Genomic DNA, 16,623 nt, shown 5'->3' with positions numbered 1-16,623 from the left:
AATCATACTCCAAATATCTGAAATATCTCTCATGTTACAGTCACAACTTATCGTGTTTTATAGTCTGTAGCTGCAGCTGTGGTGAAAACCAAAACAACTGATTGGATTTGCTTAAACCTTTATTTCCGAGTGATTGTATGAAATCTAAATAAAATGTGTTTCTATCTACCAGATAAGACTTCCCTTGAGGATCTCTGTGTACCTGCGCAGAAATGATGATCTGATCTGATAGACTGTTACCTGTAAGTTAAGCTAACCAGGTGGATCTTCAGCCCCTTTTTAAAAACATCAACAGTCTGCAGCCCTGAGGGTCCCTGGTAGGCTGTGTCACAGTCGAGTGCCATAGTTTTGGAATGAGACCCACCAAAGGTTTTGGTTCTGACTTTGGGAACAATTAAAAGGCTGGTACCAGAGGACATCAGGTTCTGCAGGGGCTTGTATTCTAAAAGCAGGTCAGACAGATAAGAAGGCCTGAGACCAATAGGACATTTAGAAATAACTAAATGAACCTGAAGATCAATCCTGAAACGCATGGGGAGCCAATGCAGAGATTTTAGAATAGGTGTAATGTGTTCCCGTCTTCTGGTCCTCATCAGAACTTGTGTCGCTGACTTCTGGAGGAATTGTAAGCTAGAAATCCTCTTTTTGGGAAGAGAGCAGGACATTATATTTATCTGTTGTACTAGAAATAAAAGCATACACCAGCACCTCCATGCCAGTAGGAGAGAAATGGGCAGACTCTGGTGATGTTTGTAATGTGATAAAATCTTGTTTTTGTTTCATTTCTGATGTGTGGAATAAAATCTAGGTCAGAGTTGAAGAGGACACCCAGATTTCTCCCACACTGGGAGGGTTTGAAATGCTGTAGGTTTGATAAATTTCTCTCTCTGTCTTGATGATAAAAACTTCAGTTTTGTCCTGGTTAAGCTGTAGGAACTTGTATTTGGTGTGGTTTTGTGTTCAGTTGTTTGTTTAAAGTAGGGGTGTCCAAAGTCTGTCCTTAAGTGCTGCTGTCCTCCAAGTTTTCGATGCTTCCCTGCTCCAACACACCTGACTTCAATTCAATTCAACTTTATTTATATAGCGTCAAATCACGGCAATGCCATCTCAAGACGCTTTACAGACAGAGGGAAAAACATAATGAAGGCCAATTCATAATAGCCTATATAAGGAAACCAACAGATTGAGTTGAGTCCAACTCAATCTCCCATCCTGAGCAAGCACACTGGCGACAGTGGGAAGGAAAAAACTCCCTTTTAACGGGAAGGAAACCTCCGGCAGAACCCGGCTCAAAGACAGGCAGCCATCTGCCTCTGCTGTGTGGGGGGAAGAGGACAGAAAGACAACAGACAACAGGAACTGCTACTCCCGGCCAGGGAGACCTGCTGAGACAGGAGACATACATGTTAATGATGCAACACTGTTATGGGGGGGTAAAAGAAAGAGATAAAGAGAAAAAGAAAGAAGCTCAGTGTATCAGGAAATGTCCCTCAGCAGTCTAAACCTATAGCAGCATAACTAAGGGATGCTAACCATCCCTAGCTATAGGACTTATCAAAAAGATAAGTCTTCAGCCTAGTCTTAAAGGTGGGGAGGGTGTCTGCTTCCCTCACACTAACTGTGAGCTTATTCCATAAGAGAGAGGGCCTGATAACCAAAGGCTCTGCCTCCTGCTCGACTCTTTGAGACTCTAGGAACCACAAGTAAGCCTGCAGTCTGCGAACGAAGTACTCTGCTTGGTATATAAGGAACAATGAGGTCTTTGATATATAGTGGTGCCTGGTTGTGGAGGGCTTTATATGAAAGGAGAAGGATTTTAAATTCTATTCTAGATTCAACAGGCAGCCAATGAAGAGAGGCTAAAACTGGAGAAATATGATCTCTCCTACTGGTTCTGGTCAGGACTCTGGCTGCAGAATTCCGGATCAGCTGAAGGCTTTTCAGGGCATATTTAGGACAGCCCAGTAATAGAGAGTTACAGTAATCTAGTCTCGAAGTAACAAAAGCGTGAACCAGTTTTTCTGCATCACTCTGAGACAGAATGTCCCTAATTTTGGCTATATTACATAAATGAAAGAAGGCTGTTTTAGTAACCTGCTTAATATGTGGACCAAAGGACAGGTCAGGGTCAAATATTACTCCAAGGTTTCTCATTTGAATTGAACTGAATTGAATTAAGTGCTGCTGTCCTCCAAGTTTTCGATGCTTCCCTGCTCCAACACACCTGACTCAAATGAAATGGATCCTACAGCCTATGAACTTCTGCACAATGATGCATTAATTTAAATTAGGTGTGTTGGAGCAGGGATACATGGAAAATAGAGATGTCTGATATTTTTTGGCCCATTTTCTTTTTCCTTCAACTTGAATAAAAGTCTACATATTTTATTTATTTTGAGCCCAATGCATAACCTTTGTTTACTGGACTGACAGATTTGGAATACACTCATCTCCTAACATGTGCCCTTTGTATCCACAAGTGTGTGAATCCCATGTGTGTTTACAGCTTCCTGCATGTTATCTCAGCAGCTTATTGCTCTGTATCGTCCATAGTTGCAATATATGCTCTTATGTCCCAGAGCTGCTGGCATGTGGTTTTATCTCATTTAACAAGTCACTCACACAACTGGTTTACATCACTGCTTCTGTTGGTAAAGATGTAGGCATGTGTGTTTCCTTACAGATTCAGGGTCAAACAAAAGGTTTAGCTGTTTATTAAAAGCCAGACAGCGCCCTCCAGTGGCTTAAAGGAGAATGAGTGCAGTCTGTCCTTCACTGGACCAGTATGACATAAGGGTGGTAAAAGTAGGAGCAGCACTGAGCAGCTGTTCATGACTTTAAAGGAAAGCAGCCCTTTCCTCTCACCACTGCAGGACCGATGATAAATACTTACGTTTTGTCCTGGTTAAGCTGTAGGAATTTGTATTTGGTGTGGTTTTGTGTTCAGTTATTTGTTTAAAGCGGGGGTGTCCAAAGTCTGTCCTTAAGTGCTGCTGTCAATGCTTTCCTGCTCCAACAAACCTGACCTAAATTAAATGGATCCTACAGTCTATGAACTTCTACATAATGACGCGTTATTTTAAGTCAGGTGTGTTGGAGCCGGGATACATGGAAACTGGAAATGTCAGATATTTTTGCGGTCCATTTTTCATTTTCCTTTCAACTTACACCGTCTGCAGCTTGCTGAAAACGCTGCGGCTCGGCTGCTCACTGGAACACGACATGGTCACATCACCCCCGTGCTTGCTTCTCTACACTGGCTTCCATTTAGCTTTAGGATCCGCTGCAAGATTTAATTATTGTTTTTAAAGCTTTAAACAGTTTGGCTCCCTCGTAATTATCAGAGCTGTTACTGCGGCATGCTCCGGCCAGGACACTGAGGTCCCAGTTGCCAGACTGAAGTCCAGGGGTGACAAGAGTTTTCTCTGATGCTGCTCCAAAATTATGGAATAGTCTTCCCTACCATGTTAGAGCAGCTCAATCTGTCCCCAATTTTAAGCCTGTTCTTAAATCCCACTTTTTTGAACTGGCTTTTAATCAAACCGGAGCATCTTCTTTGTGTATTTTAATTTTTACTTTTTTTTTTTTTCTTTAAAATTCCAGGTTTAAACTATTGAGTGTCTTTTCTTATTTTATTGTTCAACATTTTGGGCAGCTGCTGCTGTAAAAAATGTGCTATATAAATAAACTTGAATGTGGATAAAAGCTTATATATCTTATTTATTTTGAGCCAAATGCATAACCTTTGTTTACAGTTTAGAAAAAAGAAAAAACACTGAAACTGGTTGATCAGAATACTTTAGTGCTGTACATATGTAACATGATGCTTGATCTTGTAAAATGAGAAGAAAAATAACTTATTAAAAATACTAGTTTATGGCATTGGAAGAGAAGAGATGACAGATGAAACACACTCATGCCCCTGCAAAGAATTTCTCCCTTTAAGGCACACACACTGCTCCAGTTGTTAGCCATCACTGTTTGAAGAGACATTATTGTTATTCTGGAAGAACAAAAGAAGATAATTTTAACACAAAAAGGAAAACAGCTTGTTTCATACTGGACTGACAGATTTGGAATACACCCATCTCTTAACATGTGCCCTTCGTATCCACAAGTGGGTGAATCCCATGTGATAACAGATTCCTGCTGAGATTCATGTTATCTCAGGACTTATTGCTCTGTACCGTCCAACCAACTGGTTTACAACATTGCTTCATTTGGTAAAGATGTAGGCATGAGAGTGTGTGTCCTTACAGATTCATGGTCAAACAAAAGGTGCAGCTGTTTTTTTTTTAAAAAGGCGCCCTCCAGTGGCTTCAAGGAGAACTAGCGCCGTCTGTATGGTCCACAGTTTGTCCTTCACTGCAGGTATCCCCAACCCTGGTCCACGAGGACCGGTGTCCTGCAGGTTTTCCTGGTGTTACTGCTGAAGCACACCTGACTCAGACTCAGCTCTGGACATGTCTGCTAAACATACGTTGATTTGAATCAGGTGTGGTGCAGCAGGGACACTTGGAAAACCTGCAGGACACCTGTCCTCCAGAACAATGAATTGGGGATCCCTGCTTCACTGAACCATAATGACATGAGGTGGTAAAAGTAGGAGCAGCACCGAGCAGCTGTGGAAAGCAGGAAAGCAGCCCTTTGGTCTCACCACTGCATGTGTGGGGGCTGCGTGTGGCTCTGACTCTGATCTTTGTACTCTGTGTGCAGCAGCTTGATGGCCTGTGGCGAGTCCTGACCCTGCAGCCAGTCTTCATACAGAGTTTTCAGGACGGGACTGAGCTCTGGTAGTCGGACTGGCAGGCTGCTGTAGATCTCCTCCATCTGCTGGACCAGAGCTTTATCTATCCGGCCTGCTGCCCCACTCTCCGCCTGACCTCGCCCACTCAAGCACCCTGAGAGGAAAACATGGGGCAAAGCAGAGGATGAGCACATGAACCCCTTAAACCTGATTGACCCTTCAAAGGGCTGAAAATGACCAATTATGAAGAAAAAAATGATAAAAACAAGAGCACTGTTTATTTGCAGCTGCTGCTCAAAGAGTAGATTCTAATGTTCACAAAACAAAACAAAATGCGTTTCAGTAAAAAAAAAAAAAAAAAAAAAAAAAAAAGTGTTGAGGACTCATTTTGTTTTATTTATGATGTCGGACATCAAGAAGTACATTGAGATTAGATTTAGATGGTTTGTCACATTGCATATCTGTACACTCTGCAGTGTGAAATGAAAAAAAAAAAAAAATCCTCCACCAACAAGGTCAACATCGTTCAAAGTGGTCACGTGACTTCAGCCTCAGAATTTTCCTCTGCTGATAAGATCAAGAAGATGTTGGCAAGTACAAGACAGTCAGTCATTTTCTTGACTGCTTGGACTAATTTAGGACAACCTGAACAGCTCGCTTTCACTCCTAGGGACAATTTAGAGTAACCAGTTAACCCAACATGTATGTTTTTGAAAAGTGGGATTAAGTCGGAGTACCCAGAGAGTGTGTGTGTTACAGATACAGCTGATAAACTTTCCTCCTTGGGAGGCTGAGAGGAGGAGAAGCTTCTGCCAGCTTTGGGGTAAACTCCCTTCCCTGCTTTGTGGTGTTTATTGCTAAAGCTTGTAGCAGAACATTCGCGGTTAAACATGCTAACTTCCTCTGCTGCCGACGCAGCTCACATGCTCTGTGTGTCTCTCTCCTCTCTCCAGCTTGACCACGTTGTTCTGTTAACACAGCGCTGCAAACATCAACGTGTCTTGTAGCGTTCTTTTGGTGTATGTGTGTGTGAGTGTGTGAGCCTGCGGCTGAAGAGAAAAACCGTAGCGGAGCCACGGAACGGGTTGGTGGAACGGATGGCAGCTTAGTTTTAGTAGAGCATCTATGTACAGTAATGCTGGGCGGACACTGTGCGATTTCGAGGCGATTTCACAGCATTTTGCTGTCGCAGACCACGCTGCGTCATCATGGAAACATCGTAGCGTCGGGATGTCCGGTCGGGAGGTCGTGAGCCGTACAGTGTGAGAACACTCACGAGGAAGGATTAATTGCTGCTACGTTCTAACGACAATGCTGCGACCTCCCAATCAAACTTCTGGCATGTCAGAAATTTTCGCCGTCGCTCGTACAGTGTGAGTGGTGTTACGTCACGATTCTACGTTCGCACCTGCGCAGACGACACCGGCGGAGCTTTAAACAATGGCGGGCAACCCCAACTTCAGATGTGTGCGGTGGACGCAGCTGCTAGAAGAGAGATTAGTAGAGCTCTGGAGAGAACACCAGGTTGTTGTTTTTTTTGTTTCAGCGCACAAGACAGCGCACACAACTGCAACAACTTGCTGCCTGCTCGCCATCTTGTTGTCAGGCACGCTGTGGTTGTCATAGGAACTAGGAACCTTTGTTTTTCGTTGTTCACACTCGAGCACGTCGTGCCGTCACACCGACTGACGCCGACTACTAGTCGTGGTTGTCAATAATCGTGGCTGACAGCAGACGTACAGTATGAGTACACATGTCGTAGGGTCAAATAAGAGTACGAGGGACAAACCCGGTCGTGCAGTGGGAGCATTTCCCCGACAGTCAGATTTCTAAAATCGCACAGTGTCCGCCTGGCATTACTTGCAATGGTTTTGGCTACTGAGGTTACACGCAAAACATCCGGGGCTAAAGCGGATAAACCGGCTGGCGACGCCACTGGTTTGAGGCCACAGTGCTGACCACAACACCCACACACAGCCACCAACATGAATCACTACCATGTAAACAGAGGACAGAAAATCCGAGTCGCTGCTGGAACTTTGAACTAGGAAAGCCGGTATAAAGGAGTCACCTCCAGGGCAGGACAGCACCTCCACCAGCTGGTAGGGCACACGGCCTTTCCTCATCCGATGCACCAGGGTCTGGATGTTCCTGAAACCGTAGACGGCAGCAAACTGCAGCAGCACTTCGCCGTCCCGCTCCAGGGTCACTTCCTGGAAATCCCGATTCCTGTCAAAGTACCAGAATCAGACGAAAGGATCAATATTTAAACAGCCAACTTCAGAGAGAAGAGGACATAAAACTGCATTCACAACCTGAACGAGAGACTACCACATGATCTGATCATATGTGTCACATGATCAGACAAACTTTAACGTCAGAGCAGGAAGGTTTGGAGAGGTTTTCTCATTTACTCGGGTTATGTTTGTCTAATGTTACAATCCGTGTGATGATCTGAAATGTTTACGTCTGACCAGCTTACAAACAGAGGTCAAAAAGGTGGAAATGACTTTTCCACAGCGCTGTACACCCACTGACATGCATGATGAAGCGTAATCATAGTCCGTGTCTAACCTGAGGGTCTTATACGTGATCTCCTGGACATCCAGACCAAAGAGATCTTTCGCCGCTTGTTTGAAGACGTGTTCCAGAAAACCTTCGGAGCCTCGGCCATCGTGCCTCACCAGCGCCACGTCTCCAGCTTCTCCCAGCCTGCAGCCACCACAAATCTTTGTTCACTGTGCTGTTCTGACTCAGCAACCATCCAGACATTACCAGCATTCAGAAAAAACCAGTATGATCCCAGTCTGATGGCTGGTTGGGCAGAAACTCACACTTGGTCCAGTGGAACTGAGTCCAGCTCCTCCACTGACACCTTCCTCTGCTCCATCAGGTAATAGATCTCATCTGAAACAGGAGTAATTTATAGTAACTGCATCATGATCAACCACCACATAATCCCAATAGGACCAAAATAGGAATCCCTGGTCTCGATTTTTAACCATCTTGATGCTATGGTTTTCATACCAGCCTTGATTGTGCACCTGACAGGTGGATCTAGATGACAGACTGCCTTCTGGGACCAACCAATCAGATGCTGAGCCAAATAAAAGACACGACTGCAGCCATTTTTAGTAGAACGGGTGTGTTTTGGTTTGGTTTGAATTTCTGTTGTGTTTCCACAGCCGTTGTGTTACCCTTACTGGTAAGTGGCCAAATAGCCGGACATGCATCGGCAAAGTCGCACAGGAAGTAACAATTCTTTCAACCAATCAACAGGCTGCTGTGTGTCAAGCTCCACCATTCAGGATTGGATCAGGAAGATTTGGGCCCCAACAGAAGGGTCCCAAAAGACTTGGACTTGATATGTTGATACCCTTCAGTTTTTACCAGTAGAAACACAAAACCAATGGTCATGTGCTGTCCAGAGAAGCAGTGTGGGGAAAAAAAAGCAGTATTTATCTTACTGGAGGTGAGGACACAGTCGACGTCCCTGGTCTCCATCAGACTGTTGTAAAACTCCTCTCTGACCGCCTCCAGTTTCTTATCAAAGCAGGGAGCTACAACTATGTGGTAGACTTTGTCTGGACTCTGCTTCTGTTGGACAAAGACAAGAAAAAGACAGCACAGCGATGTGATTGCTGTCCTGAACAGAACACTTTCTGCCTCATTACAAAGTAAAGTCGTCTTTTTATCTGGGTAGAAGAAGTTCCTCTGTTGGTGAACGTGAAGATGTTTCCTTTGTTTTTGCTGTCAGATTCAGTGTCTCCCCCAGATTTCTGCAGCCGAGCCGCTTCAGTCATGATCTGGACTGATTTTGGTGCTGCTGCTTCGTCATTTAGCATCTGACTATCTGAGCTGCAGCTTTAAACAAGTCCAGATAAACCGGCGATCTGAGCTCAAACTCCAGCTTTGCTCTTCACTGGTTCTGGGTGAACTGGTTCCACAAGCACAGACAAACATATCTGGTTATACAACACTCAGTGAAGCTTCTTTTAGAGCAAAGCAACATCCCAGTCACACATCAGGAAATAACATGTCGCTCTTCTGCTTCGACCAGAAACGATGCAAATGATCATGTTCAGCAGAAAACAGAAATAACTCGAAGACAAAAGCCGGAGACATCATTTCATCTTGTCTTGGTTACTGATTCTTTTATATCTGCAGCAGAAGTGGAAGCAGCACACACAGACACCAGGTCGTTCAACTCCTGCAGGCCAAAACTTTATTGTCCACTTGTAGATGGAAATCAGGGACTTTTAAAAAGTCTCTCTGCATGACACATCCCGACTTTACGGTTCCATTTCATTCTTCTCCCATTTCTACCACATTGTACTTCAAGTTACAAGAGAAGTACTGCATGAGTGTGCTGGGATTGTAGTGTAGAGGTACTTTGAGTGGACAAGTGCAGCTATTCAGTACTTATTTATGTATTAAATGAACATAAAAATCAGGCCATGTTTGCCTTTTCATTTGTAACAACACCTTGCCGACTTTCTGCTTCACTTCATGTTTAGTTTTACATTAAAGCTGCAGCTCTGAGGAACAAAATAAAATGTAAGCAGTTCCTTAAAGGGGTGCTATGATGGTATTTCAAGTTTTCTGAGCTTTCTACAGTGTTACAGTGTTGAATCCTCATCAGACACGTGAACGACACTGTTTTTTATCACCTAAACGCATGTTTGAGTTTGAGTTTGAGTTCCAGTACTTTCTTGGTTCGGTTTCCATGGCGACGAAAAACGCTTCGTTTTAGAGAGTTTTTTCTACTTGGAAATCCTTGTGACGTCCCGGGGGATAAGGTTCGGTGATTGGTTACCTTCTACTGGTTAACAAGGGCATGTACAAATACATCAGGCGGGTGGAAAACGTGGGATAAAGTTATTTCCAACGATGGCTGGTGAGTTTACCAAAGAGAGACATCCTGCTGCATTCGTTGCTGTGGGTTGCTGTTTTCCACTTTGTTTTCAGGCTCTGATTCAGGTTCCAGCATGTAGGGCTGTATGCTATGTGTTGACATTGTAGTTTGTTTTTTTATTGAGTTCATACTAGCCTAATCCTTCTGTTTATGAGATGTTACAATGACGGCGAAAGCAGTTGCGGTGCGCGCTCCCGATGTAGTGCAGTGGCGGGAGGCGGGGCTTAATGCGGAAGAGTCTCAATCCACTCGTTTTGCCCACAATCTGATCTGACAGCCTACGGAGAGGGTCGGTCTAAAGTAAATAAAGTGATTTGTGACAATAACTCGATCAATCCCAGCCTTTCTGGGCTCAGAAATAAAAATAAATTAGCCTGAAATGCACATAATAGTTCCACTTTAAATATTGGCAGGAAAAGACAAATTGAAGCCACAGGAAAAAAGTTTAGAACTGCTTCATTTGATGTCACTTCAGAGATTTGTACGAGATCACCCGGCAGTTTTCTGCAAGCGACACATTTGGTGGTTTCAGACGCTGCATTTTACATCCATCCATCTTCAGCCACTTATCCGGGGTCGGGTCGGGGGGGCAGTAGCCTAAACAAGGAATCCCAGACTTCCCTCTCCCCAGCCACATTTGTCAACTCTGTGGGGGGGATCCAGAGGCGTTCCCAGGCCAGCCGAGTGATATAATCCCACCAGCGTGTCCTGGGTCTCCCCGGGGTCTCCTTTCAGAGGGACGTGGCTGGAACGCCTCACCAGGGAGGTCCAGGAGGCATCCTGACCAGATGCCCGAGCTGCATTTTACAGAATCTATGCTTTATTATTTAATGCAGTCCAGCTGTAACCAGACAGGACTCTTTTCAAGCTGGTTCCGGCTCAGCTTAAATGTCTTTTCTTGTAAATGACTGGCATGATGGAAGCGTTACTCAGTTTAAAGGCAGCAGTACCGACACTGGACTCATGCTAACGTCACCTTCAACACACTCTGAGCAGCAATCAATGCATTTGTTTTGTAGTTGTGGGACTAAATCATCACAGCTGGACAGAACTTGCCGTCACAACTTCCTTACTGTCATGGTGCAGGTTTGACACTGTGCTCTGGTAGTGTCTGACTCACAATGGTCACTGCTTACGCTTGCACCCACCCCCTCCCACACACACACACACTGTTCTGACTGGTGGAATATCCGTCTTCCCTTTCACCTCGAACCACAAACCCACAAGGCTCAGACTAGACTGTATTTCCGTCAACATGGGATTTAAAAACCAAACACACCTTAAGTCTCAGGTGTAATTATCTCTGATGAGACAGCTTACAGTATTACTGATCTGCGGATCCACATTCCTGAACTTGATTAGAAACTTTTAACATCGGTAACGTGGAACGATTTCACTCTCAGCCTTTTCAAGTTGAGGACCCGGCTTCATCGTTGTCGGGGACACAGTGCAACTTAAAGCTGGTGGTGACTGTGCTTTTCAGGCAGGAGTACTGAGGTTATAGAAGTCTGTCTCAATGCTGTACACACTCCATTCACTCCTCCAAAGGGAGACATTATACAGACAAGCATTTCACTTTGGTGATTCTTCATTTCTGTTTTCACTGTTCAAACTTTTTATACTTTATTTTCATGTTGTTGTGAAGCACTTTGGGATTTTTTTAGCTGTCGTGAATGAAATATAAATCTTTAGTTTCTTCCTTACTGAACATGTGATCAGCTGGTTAGAGGAATCCAACCGGTCCTGTTATGGACTGAATAACAGAGTCGGTTTTACTCACTTTGACTCAAACGAATCAAAGACGCTGCAGCAGCTAAAGCTTCTGCTTTTTCTGACTCTTTATGGACAAACACAATGTCCCTGTCCCTTCTCTTTTTAATTAATTCTTATGACAAATAACCATGTTGCTGTGTAACCATAAAGTCATAAAGACTGTAAATATAAAGTCTTATAGTTGTTTTTGCTGCAGCTTCTCGTCAAACAGCAGCGATGTGAAGACGGTGGGATCCATAATGAAACCATCACAGTGTGATGCTGACTGTTCAATAAGAGAACATTTAGATCTCCCCTCATCTGATTTATTAAGGAAAGAAGAAAGAGACGAATCTGGAAAACATTCACAGTGTTTCTGTAGATATAAAACATGATTTGACACAGCTGAAAGTGATTTATAGTATGTAGAGCTGTGACGATATGCGTTCGTCCCAATTTGATTAGATTCTGATTTTTTTGGGTGCCGATTCGATTTAAATTGAGATTCTCACAATTCTCCGGTATTGCTGATTTTTGAAGATTAAAAACAAAAGAAAAATGAAAAAAAAACCACTTTTTTTTTTGTCAATTTTCGTGATTTCCATCAGGAAAAAACAACACAATAGCCAGATAATCATTCTGCTGCTTTAATGCGACCCTGAATTAGATTAAGCGGTTTGAAAAATGAATGAATGAATGGATGCTTTAATGCCCAAGAAGAAAAGTAAAAAGATGAACAAAAAATATGACCAAAAATTTATAATGAATTATTTTTTATCTATTTGAAAAAAAAGAAGAAAATCAAATTTTTGTTAAAATTTTCTCTTTCCCCACCCTAGTTTATAGATGACATTTAATGGCCAAACGGGCTGCATGAGACATTCAGTCCACATGTTTGTGTCGTATTGTCTCATCAGATTTCCCCAGAGTTTTTAAGGAGAAAAGTCTCTTTCTCCCTCTAACTGCTCGATTCAGGGAGGTGGAATCAAAGCTGGTAAAAGGATAAAAACGAAGCCCAGCTCATCTCCATCGAGGCGTCTGCTGAGAAAAACTGACCCTGCCGTTTAGTTTAGAAAATCTGACAAAAGTCCATGTGACTAAAGGAATGAGGCAATGTACTGGAGTTGCAGAAAATAAGACACACATGATGCCAAATAGACTAAGATTCTTTAGAAAGTCTTGTAAAAACTACAAGAATGATGGAAAACTATTTTTATGGAGCCGTTACTGTGAGAAATATTTGTTGTTTTTTTTTCCGTCTTTTTTTTGCATTTTGGTTTAAAATCAACAAACATGCCAAAAAATAAAAAAAAAAATAAAAAAAAAAATCAGCTGACTCCAGTCAAGTTATTTTGATAAAAACCAAACTATTAACCACTATATCACACACTTTACGCATTGTCTAATCTCCTATACACTCTCCCTCCATGTTGTGTCTCATTCACAGGCCTGTCTGAACAAGTTAAGCAATAAATGTTACACATCTCTTGTACAAAAAGGCCCTGAAAGCACCACAACCCATTTAAACATGTTCCCATTAAACTGTGGCCAAAAAGCCTCTCTGCTCACCTGCTGTTTGGAGAAATAGTCTTTGACCAGGCAGCCCATGATCAGCTGGGGGGATCTGGCGGTGCAGATATGAGGAGTGACCAGACTGCCCAGGATGCGTTCTGAGTAGCGGATCCAACCTGCACACATGCAGTGCCAACGCAGTCTAAATCAAAACTGCTGCACGTTCCCTGTGAAACACTCCGTAAACATTTACGTAAATCAAAAATAGATTCCTGCCGGCAACCTATGTAGGCTGTAACCGTCTGTTTGCTTAGCAGCTGCTGGACAGGCTCAATCGGAATAAGTGGGTTTATAAAATGGAGGCATTTTGACAGATTTCTGACAATTAAAACTCTTTATAACTCTTTCATTTAAATTTAATGTTCGTAAAGCTCCCTGGTCCTATCTGTGATACAGGGTGTGGCTTTAGAAGCGCTGTCTATCTCCCCTCGCCAGCTATCTGCTGCTCTCTGCATGTCTAAAACTAGCTCCATCCCCCCCCCCCTTTCAGCTCGTGGCGTGTTCAATAAAATGGAAAAAACAGAAAAATAATGAAGCAAAAGTCAGCGTGACTGATGGGGTTTACCTGGACAGGAGGAGGTGAACATGGGCAAGGCGTGAGAGTCATGGTGCCTCCTGCGATACCTCTGAATAAACTCCTTCTGAGTCTCCAAGATGTTGAAGCTTGCTGCTAACGTGGTGTCAAACACAAACTGGACTCCTGCAGGGGAAAGCAGCAGCGAACACGGAGAGAGTATGAGACATCAGTTAGTGGAAAGATTCCACAAAATGGCAGAAGAATGTCTAGAAAGCTTAGAAAGTTTATTTTTCCAAACGTTTTAAGTTGTAAAACAAACAAACAAAAAAAAAAAGCCAACAATCTAGAGGAAAAGATGATGCTATCGCTGCGACGATATGCTTTTGTCCCGATTCCATTCCGATCTTTTGGATGCCGATTCGATTTGAATTGCAATTCTCACAATTCTTCGATATTGCTGATTTTTGTAGATTAAAAAGCAAAATAAATGAATAAAACTTTTTCATTTTTCTGGATTTCAATGAGGAAAAAAGAACACATTAGCCAGACCATCATTCTGCTGCTATATTGCCCAAGAAGACAAGTAAAGATCAATAAAAACAATATAAATGACAAACATTTTAAAATGGATTATTTTTGTTTATTAAAAGAAAAAAAAAAAAAAATCAATTATAAAATTGTGAAAAAAAAATAAAAATCCTGATTTTCAATTTTTCAATTCCATTTTCCCACCCCTAGCTGTCACCAAGATATAGCTCACATAAAACCTTCTCTAAGCTCACCCAGACTCTTGAGGAAGCTGCAGAGCTTGAAGGCTGCTTCGGTGATATCGAGACCCAACTTGACTGCAAAGAAAGGCAGAGACTGCGGACACACCGAGGCGACCAGCACCCGGTGCTTTGACACGTCACACTTCTGACAGGAACAGAGGAACAACACACACATACACCATAAGCTATTGATACAAGCGGCAACCACACAGCACCCTGACTATCTCTGGTTTTTCTGTACCTTATTGAGCGCCAGAACCCGCTCCAGTTCCTCCAGGTTCTGCTGAGAGAGCTTCAGACTCTCCTCCTCTGAGAGACAGCCATCACAGGAGAGGCACGCACTCAGCAACAACTGGGATCCTTCATTTGACTTAGGGGGAAAAAAGAAAGGACATGTCAAAGTTTACCTGCATCGGCTACTTAGGAAAACTCTTTGATGATACAAACGCCTCAGCTTGTCTAACTTTAGGAAGTTTTTCTTGTGAAAACATGTGAAATGTCATGTTAATAAACAAACTGATGAGGACTATCTTTGGCTAAAACCAATCAATAACAACATGGCTGAGTAAGCAGACCTGCCCATTGACCTCCTCTCTCTCTGGGATCGAGTCAGCACCTTCATCGCTCTGTCTCTTGTTGCACTGTGTGGACGGTCATAAATTCATTTCAGGACAACAATAAAGGAAGATGTTCGAACTCAGCACGTCGTGTTAAAGAGAGATTTGACCCGGAGCGGTACCTGTTTGGTGCAGTTCTCACACTTCTCCTTGCGCTTCGCAATGCTGACCTCTGACATTTTCCTTTGAAGCTACCTTGAAACTGGAGACACAAAGCAGAAAATCCACACTATTTGCTTGCATGTGTAGACCAGTTCCTCCCAGCATGTTCCCAGTAAGGCGGTGGCATGATGAATGCACGTGCAGTGCGCTGCTGACTGCTGTTAATGTCTGCTCCACCCTCCTCTCAAGTGTCCCCCACCGTCCTATCACCAGAAGCTACTAATGATGGGAAACTGGCAATAAACATAAACTTGTATCCTGTTATTACATTTAATAGCTCCTGTCAATTATATACACAGTAGAAACAACACAAAACAGACATATTATGAGGGGAAAGATCAAGGCCAGATTATCCAATGGGCATTATGGGCACAGGCCCAGGGGGCCAGACCCTCTTGGGGCCCAAGTAGGGCATATACCAGCAGTTTGGACATGAAACAAAATGTACATAAAAGCCAAATAGTTACACCACAGTGTCTGATGTATTGCTATTGGTAACACTGGCTGAGAAATTTAAGAAATTTCAATATACAATTCACAATCTCCACAATGTTATGGTGGGGAACGGGGCCCCAGGAACACTCTGGGCCCAGGAGCCTGAGCACTTTTAATCCGGCCCTGGGAAATATAGATAAGTCTGGGTTTAAAAGCTATTATGGCCAACAATAAAGGTATTTTATTTTGGGATTTAAAAAGTAGATAAATATAAACTGATATAAATGAACTAATAATCATGTAGTTGCATAAACATCAGTTAAATGTTATGTAAATTAGTTTTCAGTCGTTAGAACTGTATCAAAAAAACAAACAAACAAACAAACAAAAAAAAAACATGCTTATTTGATACAGGCCCTTTAACCTTTTTTCTTTATCGCATTTTAAACAGTAAAGGTCTAAAATATTGAACGGTGAGTAGTTTAATCAGTGTTAGGAGTACAAGGTTAGATATTGAGGCAACTCACCGGATGGTTGCTACTTCTCTGCTCTTTAGGACGCAGACATGGAAAACTGCAGAGGACGAGCAGCTGAAAAACAAAGCCTGTCGCTCTGATACGATTCAATAGGTAAACTCTACACTTACTCAGCCCTTCTTTTATTTTCAGTTCAAGTCGTCTATAGATGGTGTCATCGCCACTACCGGCTTGTTCCTCAGCGGTTATTTCATAATGCGGTATTTCCCGATTTTATAGCCGAAAGGACTTGAAGTATTCACGCCATTCGTGTCTATGTGCGTCTAACTCCATTGTATTACCCTCAGCGCGACCCGGGCGCATGCGCAGGCTGCGCCCGGAAGCGTTTATTTGACTTTTTTTTTTTTTTCATTCATTCATTTTTTTATGGTTAAAAATAATATTATTCATTGCAGAAAAACAATAAACCCTGACATTGCGTCGATGTATTTACTATGAAAGCTTTCCTTTGATAACGCGTATCAACCAGTGAGTTTAATGCCAATTTGTAAAAAAAAAATAAAAAAAAAATAAAAATAAAAAAAAATGCTTGTATTTAAAAGAAATATTTAAATAGAAAAGAAAAAAAACTTGCGTGGAAAAACCGCGTCTCCATCTAAA

General features: G+C 42.7%; 1 protein-coding gene across 1 annotated transcript; it reads right to left on the bottom strand.

The window, feature by feature from the left end:
- Positions 1–3,831: 3,831 nt before the first annotated feature.
- On the bottom strand, positions 3,832–16,281 carry narf (nuclear prelamin A recognition factor). The gene is made up of 12 exons (XM_079260970.1): positions 16,015–16,281; positions 15,013–15,092; positions 14,849–14,914; positions 14,515–14,643; positions 14,286–14,418; positions 13,552–13,686; positions 12,984–13,102; positions 8,215–8,344; positions 7,582–7,654; positions 7,322–7,459; positions 6,819–6,976; positions 3,832–4,901 (listed from the first exon to the last, which is right to left on the bottom strand). Exons 2-12 carry the CDS (start codon positions 15,067–15,069, stop codon positions 4,654–4,656), a joined length of 1,386 nt encoding a protein of 461 aa, XP_079117096.1. The 5' UTR covers positions 15,070–15,092; positions 16,015–16,281; the 3' UTR covers positions 3,832–4,653.
- Positions 16,282–16,623: the final 342 nt, after the last annotated feature.

Source organism: Telmatherina bonti (genome assembly GCF_933228915.1).
Source record: "Telmatherina bonti genome assembly, chromosome: 21".
In the NCBI taxonomy this organism is placed as follows: domain Eukaryota; kingdom Metazoa; phylum Chordata; class Actinopteri; order Atheriniformes; family Telmatherinidae; genus Telmatherina; species Telmatherina bonti.
Note: the sequence above shows the minus strand (reverse complement) of the source record. Positions and strands in the feature narration are given on the sequence as shown.